General features: G+C 42.6%; 1 protein-coding gene across 10 annotated transcripts in view; it reads right to left on the minus strand.

Moving 5' to 3' along the window:
* The window catches only part of kmt2c (lysine methyltransferase 2C), a 129,840-nt gene that overhangs the window by 86,341 nt on the left and 26,363 nt on the right, over positions 1-17,136 (minus strand). For all 10 annotated transcript variants that reach the window (XM_031904513.1, XM_031904514.1, XM_031904519.1 and 7 more), the window contains exons 2-3: positions 15,365-15,453; positions 6,325-6,463 (exon numbers count right to left, since the gene is read on the minus strand). In XM_031904513.1, the coding sequence (XP_031760373.1) occupies positions 6,325-6,463; positions 15,365-15,453 (228 nt within the window). The remainder of the gene's footprint in view (positions 1-6,324; positions 6,464-15,364; positions 15,454-17,136) is intronic.

A 17,136-nucleotide genomic window follows, 5' to 3' on the forward strand; every position in this document is an offset into this window, starting at 1 on the left:
TGCTAGGGCCGAAGTTTGGACCTTAAGGGACGTAATGCTGAGGTTCATGTCAAATCCGTTTTGAAGGAATTGGAGAATGTGCGGAGAGGTGCAGTTCTTCCAATTAAGGTTGTTGGAGGTACACCATGAAAGAAATATTCGCCATACTCTGTAATAAGCTCTGTTTGTGGAAGGTCTCCTGGCCGCTAGGAGAGTTGTGATTACTGACGGATGGAATCCCTTCTGTTTCCAAATGTCGGTTTCAAGAGAAAAGCCGTCAAATGTAGCTTGTGGAGGTCTGGAAACCAAGCTGGACCCTGTGTGAGTAGGTCTGGTGACAGCGGCAGTGTGAGATGGTCCACTGACATTGTCATTATGTCCGCAAACCAAGTGCGATTCGGCCATCTCGGTGCTATCAAGATTGTGAGGACTCCTTCCTGGCGGACTTTGTTGAGAAGTCTCTGGATCATTGGTATCGGTGGGAATGCGTACGCCATTGGAAAAGACCAGGGAGTAGCCAAGGCGTCTACAGCTTCTGCCTTTGGGTCCCTGATCCTGGAGAAGAAGCGTGGTAGTTGTGCGTTCAGCCTGGACGCCATGACGTCCACTGATGGGGTGCCCCACTTGTCTGTTAGGTTGTGAAACACCGTTGTTTGGAGGTGCCATTCCCCTGGGTCTAGCGTATTCCGGCTCAGGTAATCCGCCTGCCAGTTCAGGAGACCTGGGATGTATATGGCTGATATGTGGGTCGCTCTGGCTTCTGCCCATTGGATGATGTGGGAAATCTCCTGCATGGCTGCAGTGCTTCGTGTACCACCTTGCCTGTTGAGGTAAGCTACTGCTGTGCTGTTGTCCGTCTGTATTCTGATGTGAGACCGTTGTAGGTCTATTGACCAATAAGTGATTGCTCTGTAAATGGCCCGAATTTCCAGGACATTTATATGTAGCTTCTTTTCCTGTGAAGACCAGAGGCCCTGACAAGTTAGGTGCTTCCAGGTTGCTCCCCAACCTTTGAGGCTCGCATCTGTTGAGATCACTTCCGGGTCCGGTAGGCGCCACGGTTTGCCCTGTGCTAGGTTGGATTGAAGGGACCACCATTGAAGGCTGATGTGAACCCGATTGGATAGGGGAATTTTTTGAGACAGATCCTTGTGGTCTTTGTTCCATAATCTCAGAATTCCCTCTGCATTGGTCTCATGTGGTATCGTGCGAAGGGTACTGCATCTAAGGATGTGGCCATCAGTCCTAATAGCTGTAGTATCATGAAAGCAGTGGTCGGTCGCTGTTGAATCTGACCGGTAAGTGACTGGATCTTTGATATCTTTTCCTGTGTTAGGAAAATTCGTTGTTGGACTGTGTCCACTATCATTCCCAGGAAGGGCATGACCTGTTGTGGGATCAGGATGTTCTTTTGGTGGTTTATTAACCAGCCGTGTGATGTCAGGTGTTGGATGCATAATTCTGTGTCTCTCCTTGCTTTGGTTGCCGTGTTCGCGTAGATGAGAATGTCGTCCAAGTATGGATATATGTGCACTCCCTGAGAACGGATCTTTGCTACCAGGGCTCCCAGAACCTTGGTAAAGACTCTGGGTGCTGAGGTCAGCCCGAATGGCATGGCCTGGAATTGGTAGTGTGTATGATTCAAGTAGAACCTGAGGAATTTCTGGTGGACTGAGTGGATCGGTATGTGCAGGTATGCATCTTTGAGGTCTACCTTTGTCATGAAGGCTGCCTCTGGTAGTGCCGCGGTTATGGAGCGAATGGTTTCCATTTTGAATCTCTGATATTTGACGAATTTGTTGAGGGGATGAAGGTTGAGGACTGGGCGATATCCGCCGTCTTTCTTCGGAACCAAAAATAGATTCGAATAGAATCCTTGGAAGTATTCCTCGGTGGGGACTGGAGTGATGACGTTTTTTTGTAGGAGATCCTGTAGTATGAGTAGTGTTGCTGACGCTTTTGCGGTGTCCGTGGATAATTTGGAAGGCACTACTCTTGTGACCGGTGGGTATTTGGTGAAGTATATTCTTAATCCTTCTGAGATGATTCTGAGAACCCAGGGATCTTTCGTGGACTCCTGCCAGGCTGTGGTGAATTGTTTGAGTCTGCCCCCTACCGCTGGATCTGTTTGAGTTGTTAGTCAGGAATCTTGTGATTTAGGTGGTCCACCTTTCCTGGTGGTTTTGGAGTGAGGCTGCCATGTCTTCTGTCGCCTCGTGTTGAACTGGTTGGAGTTCTGTCTACCTCGATTGGATGATCTGTTGTAGGGGGTCCAGGAGCGGTGATGATAGTTCCGTTTGTGGGTTTCTTTCTCTTCTATTCTTTTTGGCTTGAGGTAGAAAGGAGCCTTTTCCCCCGGTCACGTCTGAAATTATCTTTTTCAGTTCTGGTCCGAATAGTTGAGTGCCCTCGAATTTGAGGGACACTAGTCTGTTTTTGGAGGCCGTGTCGCCTGACCACTGACGGAGCCACAAGGCTCTCCTCGCCGCTATTGCCGCCGCCGAAGCTTTGGTCGCCATTTTTGCCATTTCTAAGGATGCTTCGCCAAGAAATGAGAAGGCCAGTCCTAACTTGTCTAATTCTGCGGAATCCTGCGATTTTTTTAATTCTTGGCACCAGAATTTGGCTGTGCGGGCTACGCTGAGAGCTGCCGAGGCTGGGCGCAATATTGCCGTTGAGTGTAGGAAGTCTCTTTTTAGTGCTGATTCTATCTTCCTATCCATGGGGTCCCGAAAGGAACCCGCATCCTCTGAAGGAAGTGTGGTATTCCTAGAGAGGCGTACAATGGCAGAATCTACTTTAGGTGACTTGTCCCAGACTTGTGCGAGTTCGTCTGCTACTGGGAATTTGCATATTAGTTGTTTGGAAATGGAATTGTGTTTATCTGGGTCTGACCATTCTTCCGTAATTGACTGTAAAATGGATTTGCTAGTGGGGAAAGATCTGGATTTTTTTGGGGCATTGCCCAACACTTTGTCTATCTTTGAAAGAGGTGGATTGACTTGTTTAATTTCGAGTGTGTCATATAGATGTCTTAAAATAGCTTTGATATCGTCTGGTTGTTTGATAGTCGATTCCTCATCTGATTGGGAGTCACTGTATTGCGAAGAGGCACTTCTGCTAGACTCTGAGTCAGATACTGAATCGGATTGGGAAGATATGGTGACTGATGCGGTTTGGGCACTAGTACTTGGTTGTACCTTAGATTGGGTTTGAGCAGACACTGCCTGCTGTACCGAGGTATTTATATGATCCTGTAGCCAATCTATAAATTGATAAAAATCTTTTACTGGCGCAGCTTCAGGATTAGGTGGAATAGAGTGTGGCTCGGGCCGAGGGCTAGTAGTAGGACTAGATGGGCCTGGAGAATTTTGATGGGGACTAGGAGAGTCCTGTGTGGCATGAATTAAGGCAGTAGTGGTGAGTGAGTGAGCCAGGGCTGTGTCTGTGTCGGACTCAATAGTTTGCTGCCGCCTTGCCATTTTAGGTAATTTAGGAGGAGAAGGATCTCTCTTCCTGAGTCTCTTTTTAGGGACTTTGGCCAGTTTATGCTTAGGTACATTATCTGCTTCTTTCTGAGAGGACAGGTCCTCTATAAGTTCCAACAGCTCTTTGGATGCCATTATGGTGATAAGTGGTTAAGCTGTGGATGAATTATATATGGTCAGGTAACATATAGAGGAATCCTGTATTAAACAGTGTGCAGAATAAACTTTCTGGCTGCTGTGTTACCTGCCGTTGCATCCCCTTCCAGCAGAGCGCGCGAAGCGAAGTCGCGCGGTCTGATGACGTCACCCTCCCGCGCCGCAGAGAGACGCGCCAGGACGTGAGCGCCTTATCCAGAAGGCAGGGGACCTTGGAGGCGGCCGGTAGCCCTAGTGCGGAGCGCGCCACGAAGGGGCTCAACGCCAGGAAAATGCAACTAAGGCAGAGTATGCAGCGGAGCAACGCGCCCAGTAGGAAGGAGGGGGGCTCACGCTGCTAGCGCTGTCTTACCTGATAGACGCGCTGGAGCTGGCAGTGGAGCGGCACACGTTCCATGGGGGCTCACACTAGCAGGTGTAACCTGGCCAGATGATTAACGGAGCACACACCAGTGGGGGCTCACGTTTAGGCAGCTGTAGCTGCTTCAATTTGGAAGTAGTTGGTTTCCAAAATGGAATGATAGAAGTATTGAGGTGATTTCTGAGGGAGCACACTTTCTTAACAGGGCTCACCTTGGAAATCCTTACTGGTTGATAATATTGCTAATTCTTGTGAGGAGGTTGAAAATGCGTCCTATCTCCGAGCAGGACAAACTAAAAACTGACCAGAGAGGGAGACACAGGAAGAGGAGGAGTTTCATTCATTCATTAGAGTTTGTCCTGCCTCCAGAGAGGAGAACTTAACCCAGTCGTCCTGCACTGACAGGTAGGGCCGTACGCATAAACAAGATTTCCTACCAAATAAAGCCCCTGTAAGCTGATAGGGTGCATAGAGGCCCCTAATAGCCAATCACAGCCCTTATTTGGCTCCTCCATGAACTTTTATGGTGCTTGTGTTGCTCTCCAAGTCTTTTTACATTTGACTGAGGCTCACAAGTAAGAAAGGTTGAGGACCCCTGGTTTATAGCATATAGCCATAGCAAAATAGCTGGCACTCATCCTACAGCAGGCAGTTAAAAAGGCTCAAAAACAGACAAAGTAAAAATCTTAAAGGGCCATTGTCCCTCTTCCCAAAAAAGGCCTTTGGCACTTTATCACGGCCATACTTACAGAAGGTTCTAGCAGTATTTGGATTTCCCCATATCACCCACACGTATATGAAACACTGACCACTTTTGCTAAATTATCTGATTTGAGGGATAAATCCGAAGCCCTTAAAGGAAAAGTAACACTAAAAATTCGGCGGTCGATTGATCGAGCCTAGCCTGACTCCTTCCTACAGAAGTCAGGCTAGGCTCGATCAATCGATCACCGCATAGTTGATGCATCTCCTGATACTTTCCCCGGTATCGCCTTTGTTCAAATGACAGGAAGCCAAGTTTTTTTCAGGTATTTTCTACTAAAGCATTCAAAATAACTAATGGTTTTCAGGATAGGGCAATTATTGGGGGAGGGTAGAATAGATTTTCTAGTTAAAAATTTTTAGTGTTACTTTTCCTTTAATATAAATCTTCCCCGCCATACAAAAAATTAGAGATCAATTTCAAATTAAAATGGTAAAGCAAAACATCTAGGGGTGAACCGTTCCGGATCATAAAACATTAGCACTTGATAATTACACAAAAGGGAATGGCACTGAGAAAAATCTAAAATATTATTGGCTGGGGACTCGACATGTCTGCTCCCACTGTGTTGTTATATCAGTTCCGTATACTCCCAGTCACATCAACAAAGTGATCCATAGGGAACATACAGAAAACTTTGGTTAAATTTGTCTGGAATGGGAAATTAACCAAGGTTGAATTTCCCCACTGCTTGTAGAAATCAATATAAAGGGACTTTAGATAGTATCTAGCAGCCCTTGTGTGAGAGTGCATAGCAAGGATTTCAGGCTCCCAACCTTTCAGCCTGTATGCTGCAACCCCCAGCGACTTCACATATGGCCACAAGGTTGATGCCCCTGTTCTTAAGTCATGCAATTGGTGGGTTCCGTTGTTGCTTTGATGGTTGCGCAACCTAGTAATGAATGGAGGAATCATTTGCTCCTGATCCTTTCCCTTTCTGCTGATGGTAATTAATCAATGTTTTCTTTAAGAAAATTAAACGAGTAAAATCAAAACAAAATACATGAAAGGACAGAGTGCTTTAAAGTTAATTCAGAAAAATTGCTTTATTTATTGTGCAACTTTTCCTTTCCTCTGTATATTTTACTGCTCATTTTTGCAAACCACAAAGTCTATTGCCTTATTTCCTTGTGTTGCATTTAATTTCAATGTAGGGAATGATCAATAACATGTATTACTGTAAAGGCGGCCAAAGGGGCTGTCTTGCCCCTCTAACTCAAAGTGAATTTCAAGATAAAAAAAACCTCTTTACAGAAAAGGCAAGTCATATATAGATATTATTAGAGATATTATATATAATCAGATTCTTTCAGGCCAATGTTGTATAGATTTCATAAGAAATAATGTAACAATGTACAACACACCCAACTGTGAACTAAGAGACAGAGTGTAGGAGGGTGTCTCTCTTCACCCCCACCCAATATCTAACTAATTAAGACATCTAGCTCTCGTTGTCAGCTGCTCGTGCAGGCTGCTATTGCTTTGTAGCGCAGCTCCAACTCCCAGAATTCTCTGCTTTATTATTTCCCCTAGCCCCAAAGCCCTGACTCAGCAGCAGTTTTGACAATAACACAGACCTGGTTTTGGCTTGGACTCCAACAGAGGCAGTGGAGCGCTCGGACTCCTCCAATAACGAATGTTGCAGGGCGGGTGTTAGCTGTGCGATGCCGGCTGCGTCACTCGCTGCTCCCTCCTCCACAGGTTGTTCTTTAATGTCTACAATAGAGATTTAGAAACAGTTCAGATGGATTCATGACACAAGGCTATAGTGGTCCCTAAGTTTCTTTCCTTTCCATGACTAGAACTATTCATTCTTTCTCACCTTAATGACAAGTAATGGAAAAATGCTGAGTGTAATTAACTAAGCTCTAACTAAAGGCACCAACATACTGTGCTTCCAGTTGGGCACAATTAGTTGTATTCCAGTGGCCTGGGCAGAGCCATATTCTTCATTTCCCAGGGTGCCACAGCCATGTGACCTGTGCTCTGATAAACTTCAGTCACACTTTACTGCTGTGCTGCAAGTTGGAGTTATATCCCCCTCCCCGCAGCCAATCAGCAGAGCAATGGGAAGGGAGCAAGATAGCAGCTCCCAGTAGGTATCAGAATAGCACTCAATAGTAAGAAATCCAAGTCCGGCTTGGGACTCCTCCAGTTACATGGGAGTAGGAGAAACAATAGGTTAGCTGAAAGCAGTTCTAATGGGTAGCGCTGGCTGAAAGCTCAGACTCAGGCACAATGCACTGAGATGGCGCCTACACACCAATATTACAGCTACAAATACATTTGTTGGTTTAATAACATCTTAAATGGTAGAGTGAATTATTTGCTATGTAAACAGTGTCATTTAGAAATAAAAAGTACCCCATAAATATCATGACCGTATCCTTTAAAAAAAAAAAAAAAAAACCACCAATGCATGCCGCCAAATGTTAGACCACACCCACTTGGCTGCTATACTCAGTACAATACAATAGGACAAGGCAAATTCTATGCCGAGTCCAGTAGCACGTACAGCGTGTTGGCGCTTTATAAATACATGTTAATATTACTGAAACCATGTAATTCCATTACATGACTACAAAGGGAAAGGTTTTGAAAATAAAGGTATAGTGGCCCGTTGCATTGTCAAATACACGTTGCAAAACTTAAAACAGCAGAATATATTTGTACTTGAAATTGCCCGATTGTTTCTGTATGTGGTATAATATATAGAGTGATGCATATAGCGCTTGCACACAAGCCACACCTACCTATTACATCATTCCAAAAACTTATTTCCCTCTGTCCTCCCTGAGCTGCAGGCCCCAAATGTATGTTATTACCTGTAAGGGACAGGGACTTCCTATAACTGATGTGAATAAGAAGTTGGGTCTCAATACGATAACTGTAATGATTGAGAGTTTCCCGTTATAAGGAGAGTGGGTATATTAGTCAGTATAATATGAATTAGGTGACAAAGCAAGTGCCAAGGTGTGAATAACAGGAAGACTTTGCTGCTGGGTGGTTCGGCTACTCAGACAGGCACATAAATAGCTGATAAAGAACTGCATTCGCATACATATACACCCTTGTTATGAGCTGGGCCGTAAACAAAGGTCAAACCCAAAAATTGCAGAAAGCCACCGGCAGCAGGCTTATAGTGAATAAGAGGTTAATAGTAATGCAGTGTGACACCCAGGAGCTATTTCTCATTAAAGCAAAAGGGGAAGGAGCTTGGCTCAGAGAGTGGAAAGGGCAGCCTGATTGCTGGGACCCTGCTTCTATCTTCTGCTGCCATTAGCCTTGTCCTAAGCCTGATGAAGGCACCCAAGAAGCTCCAAAATTGGGTTGACTAAATAGATTTTACACTGCATGCTTTCTTGCTCATGTTTCTTCAACGCTTAGCATTGGACTTCCCCAACCCAGCTGCTTATTCATTAGGGATACTGTCATGCAAATAAATAAATACATAGCAAATAATTCCCTCTGCCATTTAAACTTTTATTCTTGAACCAACAAATGTATTTGTAGCTGTAATATTGGTGTGTAGGCGCCATCTCAGTGCATTGTGCCTGAGTCTGAGCTTTCAGCCAGCGCTACACATTAGAACTGCTTTCAGCTAACCTATTGTTTCTCCTACTCCCATGTAACTGGAGGAGTCCCAAGCCGGACCTTGGATTTCTTACTATTGACTCCTATTCGGATACCTACTGGGAGCTGCTATCTTGCTCCTTGTTCTGCTGATCGGCTGCTGGGGGGGGGTAATATCATTCCAACTTGCAGCGCAGCAGTAAAGTGTGAGTGAAGTTTATCAGAGCACAGGTCACATGGCTGTGGCACCCTGGGAAATGAAGAATATGGCTAGCCCCATGGGAAATTTCAAAATTAAATATAAATTATCTGTTTGTGCTGGAAAAGCTCTATTAACTGCAATGAACATGCAGAATGCTTGCTTGACCCATATGTATGTAGGTATCTGTATCTTTATGTAGGTAGTACTACTATGTATGGAGCATGTTATATTTTTATTTTTTTTTGTCCCTTACAATATTTTCCAACCCCTCTTGTGGGCCAATTTGGATAAGTCCCTCTAGCTTATAGCAAAGTAACAGGTACATGAAAACGCTATAGTTAATGCCCCTAGCCAGGGAAATAAGACTACTCTTCCCCCCCCCTCACTGGCCTTCAGGCTGCCATACTACCACCACATTCACTTAGCTGCAGTCTGGCCTCTTAACTCCACAGTTTGGCATCTTCTAAATTAGAGATTTTAGGCTACATACATTTCTGAATGAAAAGAATAAAAAGGTTTCCAAGCTATTCCGGGGGTTTCTAAGATTTCCTCTCCCTTTGCCAGACGTCATTGCAGTAAATGAGCAGAGTCTGTGAGACCCTTGCCCTCAGATTGTGTATCTAAAATCCCTGTCATAAAGCAAAATGCCACATCTGATTTTACTTGGAAGAATGCAGACAAAGAGGAGAAAAACAATCTCCAATATATGCACAAATAGCACTGCACACCATTCTGGGTCATAGGCAAACAATTCATTTTGCCAACATTATTGGGCACCCTTGTTTTACAGCAAGAGAGTCCATGCAACCAGGCAGCACATAGTAAACACAGCAAAAGTACTGCATTTGCATCATTATTAATTATATAGCAACAACATATTCAGCAGTGCTGTACTGAGATTATACACCATTCCCTTCAGTCCCTGCCCCAGCAGAGCTTACAATCTAATGTCCCTATTACATTCCCATCAGCCCCTGCCCCAGTGGAGCTTACAATCTAATGTCCCTATTACATTCCCATCAGCCCCAGCCCCAGTGGAGCTTACAATCTAAGGTCCCTATCACATTCCCATCAGTCCCTGCCCCAGTGGAGCTTACAATCTAAGGTCCCTATCACATTCCCATCAGCCCCTGCCCCAGTGGAGCTTACAATCTAATGTCCCTATTACATTCCCATCAGCCCCAGCCCCAGCCCCAGTGGAGCTTACAATCTAATGTCCCTATTACATTCCCATCAGCCCCAGCCCCAGTGGAGCTTACAATCTAAGGCCCCTATCACATTCCCATCAGCCCCTGCCCCAGTGGAGCTTACAATCTAATGTCCCTATTACATTCCCATCAGCCCCAGTGGAGCTTACAATCTAAGGTCCCTATCACATTCCCATCAGCCCCTGCCCCAGTGGAGCTTACAATCTAATGTCCCTATTACATTCCCATCAGCCCCAGCCCCAGTGGAGCTTACAATCTAAGGTCCCTATCACATTCCCATCAGCCCCTGCCCCAGTGAGCTTACAATCTAAGGTCCCTATCACATTCCCATCAGTCCCTGCCCCAGTGGAGCTTACAATCTAATGTCCCTATTACATTCCCATCAGCCCCTGCCCCAGTGGAGCTTACAATCTAAGGTGTGTTGTCCCCCAGATCCCACACATTCTGGATAAGGGGTCTTTTTGTAATTTGGATCCCCATACCTTAAAAACATTTAAACATTAAAAAACCCAATAGGATTGTTCTGCCCCCAATAAGGGGTAATTATATCTTAGTTGGGATCAAGTACAGGTACTGTTTTATTATTACAGAGAAAAGGGAATCATTTAACCATTAAATAAACCCAATAGGGCTGTTCTGCCCCCAATAAGGGGTAATTATATCTTAGTTGGGATCAAGTACAGGTACTGTTTTATTATTACAGAGAAAAGGGAATCATTTAACCATTAAATAAACCCAATAGGGCTGTTCTGCCCCCAATAAGGATTAATTATATCTTAGTTGGGATCAAGTACAGGTACTGTTTTATTATTACAGAGAAAAGGGAATCATTTAACCATTAAATAAACCCAATAGGGCTGTTCTGCCCCCAATAAGGGGTAATTATATCTTAGTTGGGATCAAGTACAGGTACTGTTTTATTATTACAGAGAAAAGGGAATCATTTAACCATTAAATAAACCCAATAGGGCTGTTCTGCCCCCAATAAGGAGTAATTATATCTTAGTTGGGATCAAGTACTGGTACTATTATTATTACAGAGAAAAGGAAAATCAATTTTTAAAATGTGAATTATTTGATTATAATGGAGTCTACGGGAGACGGCCTTCCCGTAATTCAGAGCTTTCTGAAAATGTAATTTTCAGATAACGAATCCCATACCTGTATCAAGTTTATACCCTTAGTTCTACCAGGTGGGACTGTAACCTGCCAGTTTAAGCGGCTCTGTATAGCCAGCAATAATGGGTTAAATGTCTTGCATTTTTACAATGCCCTTTGGGTCAAGGTGGCAGATAAAGGACATGAAATACGGCCTCATTTATGCATTCTATTCCCTGAAATAATTACTCAGACTCAACACAAATTTCTTTTTTTTTTTCTCCTTTGCACAAATTTTCTCTACACATCAAAGTGTCTATTAATTATAAATTAACTCTGATTTACAGCCCAGCCATTTGTTAGCGGCACAAGAATCCTATCTAAATATTTACCTGTTTGTACTGATGATCAGTCAAGGACACAGTCTGTACTAAATAACGCAAAGCTAAATTAACTGCTATAAATAAAAGTAAATGGGAAAGCCTGGAATTAGAATAATTCAGTAGAGGATATTATTTTTTTTTTTTTATTTGTATGGATGGTTTTTGTGCTTACAGGGAATACATAACATTTAAAGTAATGTAATTAAATCTATAATGGGTCAGTAAGGTGTGCCTATAGGGCAACTAAAATGGGGCAGCGGTTAAAGGAGAAGGAAAGGTAAAAACTAAGGAAGCTTTAACAGAAAGATCTATGTAAATACAGCCATAAGCACTTACAGAAACGCTGCACTGAGTCCTCTATCAAAAGAAACACAGGATTTCTTGTCTCCTTTTTTGTAAACATGTCCTTTAGTGTCTGACTTCCCGTCATAGAAAAATCCTTCGTTCCTGGGGCCAGAGTCTGCACAGTTCTCTCCTCTCTCCCATCTCCTGCTTCCCCTCCCATAAGAATTCATTCCCCCCCCCCCATAAAAATGTGTGATCTATGCTACCAGCCTCTAGGGAGACCAAGCTAAAATGGCAGCTGCAATCTTAAATAGACAAAGGGAGCTTAAAGCTTTCTGCAGAATAAATATGGTGGCTAAACTATTGGCAGTAAAATACCAAAATGACTTTCCTTCTCCTTTAAAGCTGGCCATATATAGCAAGAGTGAGGTGGCCAGTTTGAAAAATTTCAAGCATACTGCATACAGTCTGGCCAAGGATGACAGAGCAATGGCTGAAGGTAAGATAGGGGGTATAGATCCTATTCACTGACTCATGTTACTATCATTAGGCCTATTGGAAACCAATAAAATATGGCCATTTATGTCTTTGGCCAGCTGAGCTGTACCCATCTGTTCATCTTCTGGGAAAAACACTCCATACGCCCTGTATGGCCAGCTTTAGAATACCCCATCTATTCCCATAAAATACATTTTTATGCTGTAAATACAAGCTGATAAACACAATTTCAGGCTCATTCATGCTTTTGGCTCAGTCCAGTCACTTCAAATTTCAGTACAAATCTATTTAGCATGGGAAGCTCATCCTGGGAATGCAATGTTTTTGTGTATAAAAAAAAAAAAAAAAAAAAAAGAAATGTATGCCATTCTTAACCAAGGTTTTGGCCCCGACACATCTGAATAAAAATAAAGCAATATCACTAAAATGTACAGGTATGAGATCCCCTATATGGAAACTTGTTATCTAGAAAGCTCTGAATTACAGGACCGTCATCTCTTAGACATTCAGTTTTAATCAAATAATTCTAATTGCTAAAAAATGATTACCCCTTTCTCTGTAATAATACATTACAGCACCTTGTACTTGATTCTTACCAAGTTGAAATGAATCCATATTGGCGGAAAAACCATTTCTACTGGGTACATTTAACGTTTAACGGTATGCTGATCCAAACTGGAGAAAGATGCCTTATCTGGAAAATCCCAATCACACGCATTCCGGATACTAGATTCTATACTAATATCCAGTTCTTTACATATAAATAAACGGGAAAATACATATATGCCTTGTAATGAAACAAACCCAAAAGGTAAAGTGCACTAGGGCCAATCATTACTTTCTATCATTTGCGGTAGAAAAATGATCGCAGTACATTTACAAGAACATAATTCCAACAAAAAGCAATTTTATAGGGAAGAGTCACACCATTTTGCCTCACAGCCGTGGCACTTATATCCTCTACAGAATAGGGAGTGCATAGACCAATGCTGATCCACAAGAAGAAGCCCTATTCAAACCCCTGCCATAACCCATAACTCCCTGTTTTCCATTGTGTTTTAGCCTATGATATGTATTGTCTTTTAATCTACTCCTGCTTACATAGCATTGAGTTGTTTAAAACCAAAGCCTAAAGGTCCCTACTGGATCAAACCATTATATTATGTTCCCTTTGCACATTCAGCTCCTACAGTTTATAGAGTGCCTTAAGGCCAGAAATTGCTTACATACTATTCAAACGCATTCATTTCCTTCCAAGATTCTATTTCTCGTGATTCTGCTTCTTAAATGCCAGGATCTGAGGGATTTCTCGTCTTACAGCAGGAAAGTGTATCCATGGGAAATGGATCTGGAGTACTGGTACTATACAGCACACTGGCAGTTGACCCAAGCAACCAATCAGCCATTAGTTTTACTTCGTCTGCTACCAGTTAGCAATTCAAAGCAAATATCTGACTGGTTGCTATGGGCAACTGCACTGGTGCATTTAGCAGCAGCTACCATTTCAACCAAGCTTTATTAAAGGGGTAGTTCACCTTTAACTCAACTTTTTGTATGATGCAGAGAATGATATTCTGAAACAATTTGCAACTGGTATTCATTTTAATTCGTTGTGGTTTTTGAATTAAGCTTTTTGTTTAGCAGCTCTCCAGTTTGGAATTTCAGCAGCTATCTGGTTGCTATGGTGCAATTTAACCTAGCCACCAGGCATTAACAGACCTGAATATATATTCTTGAGAGACGGAATAAAAAGATGAGCAATAAAAAGCAACAATAACAATATAATTGGTGCCTCACAGAGCTATATTATTTTTTTGGTCTGACTGGTTCAGTGTCCCCCTTTAGAGAGCTGGAAAGAGGCAGAAGTAGTAATAATTAAGTAAACAAATAATTCAGAAACTATTAAAATAAAAAAGGACCAACTGAAAAGCTGCTAAGACTTTACCATTCTATAATATAGTAAAAGGTAACTCCTTGAGAGGTAACTTTGGGAAAATGAAGCGACACGTATGCCATCTCATCGGCGATTTACGTTCTTGCCAGTGGGATGGCATTGCGGGGAGATTAGAACAACAGAGCTACTGGCCAGTCACATTGCCAATATCCCACTCTTAGGGCTTTGTCTCATGTAAAAAGTTTTGGACCATAAACAGAATCCAAAAATGCACCTTAGTAATGAAACCTCCATAGATTGGCCATGGGTCAGAACATTATTTCATTGGCCGACGGGACATGGTGTTTTTTTCCACTTGCCTTAGGCCTTACCCAGGCTGATCATGTGAAAACCTAACTTTTTAGTTCAAACAGCTGAAATGCCCATAAGTATAGGCCAAGCCCTACCCAGTCTTTGTTAAATAAGCCAGCCAGCCAGACAGTTTTCCCCATCCTAGCTTCAAATGCACATATTATTCAAACACTGCCCTTTATTATGGACCATGTAAGACAACTTAAAGGGGAACGCCACCCAAACACAACTGAAGCTTTTGAAAAGAAAACAATTTCAAGCAACTTTGCAATATACATCAATTAAAAAATATTTAGCCTTTTCATGAATTTAGAGTAATAATCGGGTCTGGAACAGTTCCCTAAGCCCGGCCATACATGGTAAGATCTGCTGGTTTGGCGAGGTCACCAAAAGTCGGGCAAAGTTTCCTTCTGCAGGCAACTTTGCACTGGTTCGGAAAACTGAAGTAGGCCTTTCTACCAGCGATTGCCTTTGTTGCCGGGGGAAAGGCATTTCAGAGAGATTAGTGGCCGCTACAGCTGTATCGCTGGCAACTAAATCTCTCCATGGGACATTAGCCTTAGCCTAATTCTTATAAAAAGAGACAACTTGTTATGTTTTACACCCGTGCTTGTAAGAGAATACTAGGTATGTGCAATAAAATCTCCATTATCACATTTAATAGCTCTGAGTTAGCAGTAAAACAAGTCCGTGTTTAACAAAGGATTACAATTGTAAAAGCAGCGTTAAAGGAACAGTAAAAGAGTTGGCTCTGTCTCTCCTTCTCTCACCTAATTCTGCAGGGGCCACTCGTGCTGCCAGGGCTGGGTGCTGGGTGCTGTGTCATTCTGGGGAAGGATCTGTTCATAAGAAGGTGCTTATATTCTCTGTGCATGTCAGAGAGAGTCCTTTATTTACGTGCCGCAATACTGGTGCTTGTGGAACAATATCTAGGCACAAGTCTGACTGCCATTTCTACTGCACGGTTTGTTCATATTATTTAGCTATTTAATTTATATTAGTTCTAGAGGGGGCACTACTCTTATTGCACCACTGCCTGATATTGAAATCAGCCAACCTAGAACTGAGGGATGTTTAAATATGGGAAAACATCTGTTTTTTTATACCCGAATTATCGTATTTTACCTGTGTCTGCAGAGTTTTCAGGTTCTGCTCCCTCAAGCCCATCCATGCTATCTTCATCCTCCAAAGCAGCTTTTCCTCTACTACGAGGCCTAAAATAAATAGAAAAAAGAAACGGTCAGCATTTCTATCTATCCCTCCTTTAGAATTGAATAAAGATAATTCTCTTTATGGCATAGCCATTATCTCACTATAATATGCTCAATCAACAAATCGGAAATCAATTAGAGGCAAAAGGTTCTGACCCACAATCAGTTGAAACATTGGTTCTTGTGTGTTTGTAGCATACAGGCTCTGTCAGAGCAACAGCTAATATCGTTGCTTTGCAAACAGAATACAAATAAAGCTACGGGCAGGGATGAATAGAAACAAAAATACCTATACAGCGAGCACACACACACACACACTAACGGCCATCATTACATATAAGCAGCAAATATCTTCAGTTCAACCTTAACTTTAGCCCTAAAATTGTTTAAAAAAGTACCCTGGTTTGATATTTCCTCCCATATTTCCCAAATAGCAAGCCAGGATGGCAACTCTGCTCACTGTTCCAATCCGTTGCTGGCATTCCCTTAGCAGCAGCTTCTGCCCCTACAATAAGTTACAGCTGTATCATAAGGAACTGCAGAACACAGCGATTGCCATAGCCAGCAATGTGAGGGTATTTTTTTTTGGTGGGGGTAAATGGAATCCCCTATCCCCACAGTGAGTTGTTCCGGGCCCCTGTAGTTGAACTATAAATACCTGATGTCGCTAGCAGAAGCTCCAGGCTGCTATTATCAGAGCACCGTGTATCCGCTGCTTGTGACTAATGTGTGTCTGACCACAATGTAGGCCACCCGGGCTGCTAGGAACCTTTCTGACTGTACCGGGGGGGGCAGAGGTGTGAACGCTGCTTCTATGCGGTTATAGCCATTCTCTAATTATTATTCATTTAGAGAGTAAATGGAAGGGACACGCTCTATGTTCCAGCTGCTTAATCACCACAAACATGAATAATAGCACCAAAACGCAACAGATAATGCAACGCTGAAGTGCAAATATGGCGGTCTCGTGCCCATTTACTGGATATTGTCACAAAGGTGATACAAAGGCAATCTCTCTATATAAACAGACCGTAAACTCAACAGTAGCTACTAATCCCCCATATATAATAAAAGGCATTGAGTTTGCCCAGGAGCAGTAACCAATAAGATGTTTGCGTTTAAACAGGTGACCAGTAAATGCTATTTTCTGATTGGTTGCTATGGGTTGTGCTTCTGGGCAAACTTAGGGCCTTTTATTACATAACCCATATGTGCCTTTTTAATGCTCAGGGTATATTTACAAGTATGGGATCTGTTATCCGGAAACCCGTTATCCAGAAAGCTCCGAATTATGGAAAGCCCTTCTCCCATAGACTCCATTTTAATTAAATAATTCAGATTTTTAAAATGTTTTTCCTTTTTCCCTTGATTCCAACTAAGATATAACTACCCCTTATTGGGGGCAGAACAGCCCTATTGGGTTTATTTAATGGTTAAATGATTCCCTTTTCTCTGTAATAATAAAACAGTACCTGTACTTGATTCCAACTAAGATATAATTACCCCTTATTGGGGGCAGAACAGCCCTATTGGGTTTAATTAATGTTTTATTGTTTTTATAGTAGACATAAGGTATGGAGATCCAAATTATGGAAAGACACCTTATCCAGAATACCCTTGGTCCCAAGCATTCTGGATAATGGGTCCTATACCTGTATTACTCTCTATACATTTCTATGGTATTTT

Source organism: Xenopus tropicalis, chromosome 6, assembly GCF_000004195.4.
Source record: "Xenopus tropicalis strain Nigerian chromosome 6, UCB_Xtro_10.0, whole genome shotgun sequence".
Taxonomy (NCBI): Eukaryota; Metazoa; Chordata; class Amphibia; order Anura; family Pipidae; genus Xenopus; species Xenopus tropicalis.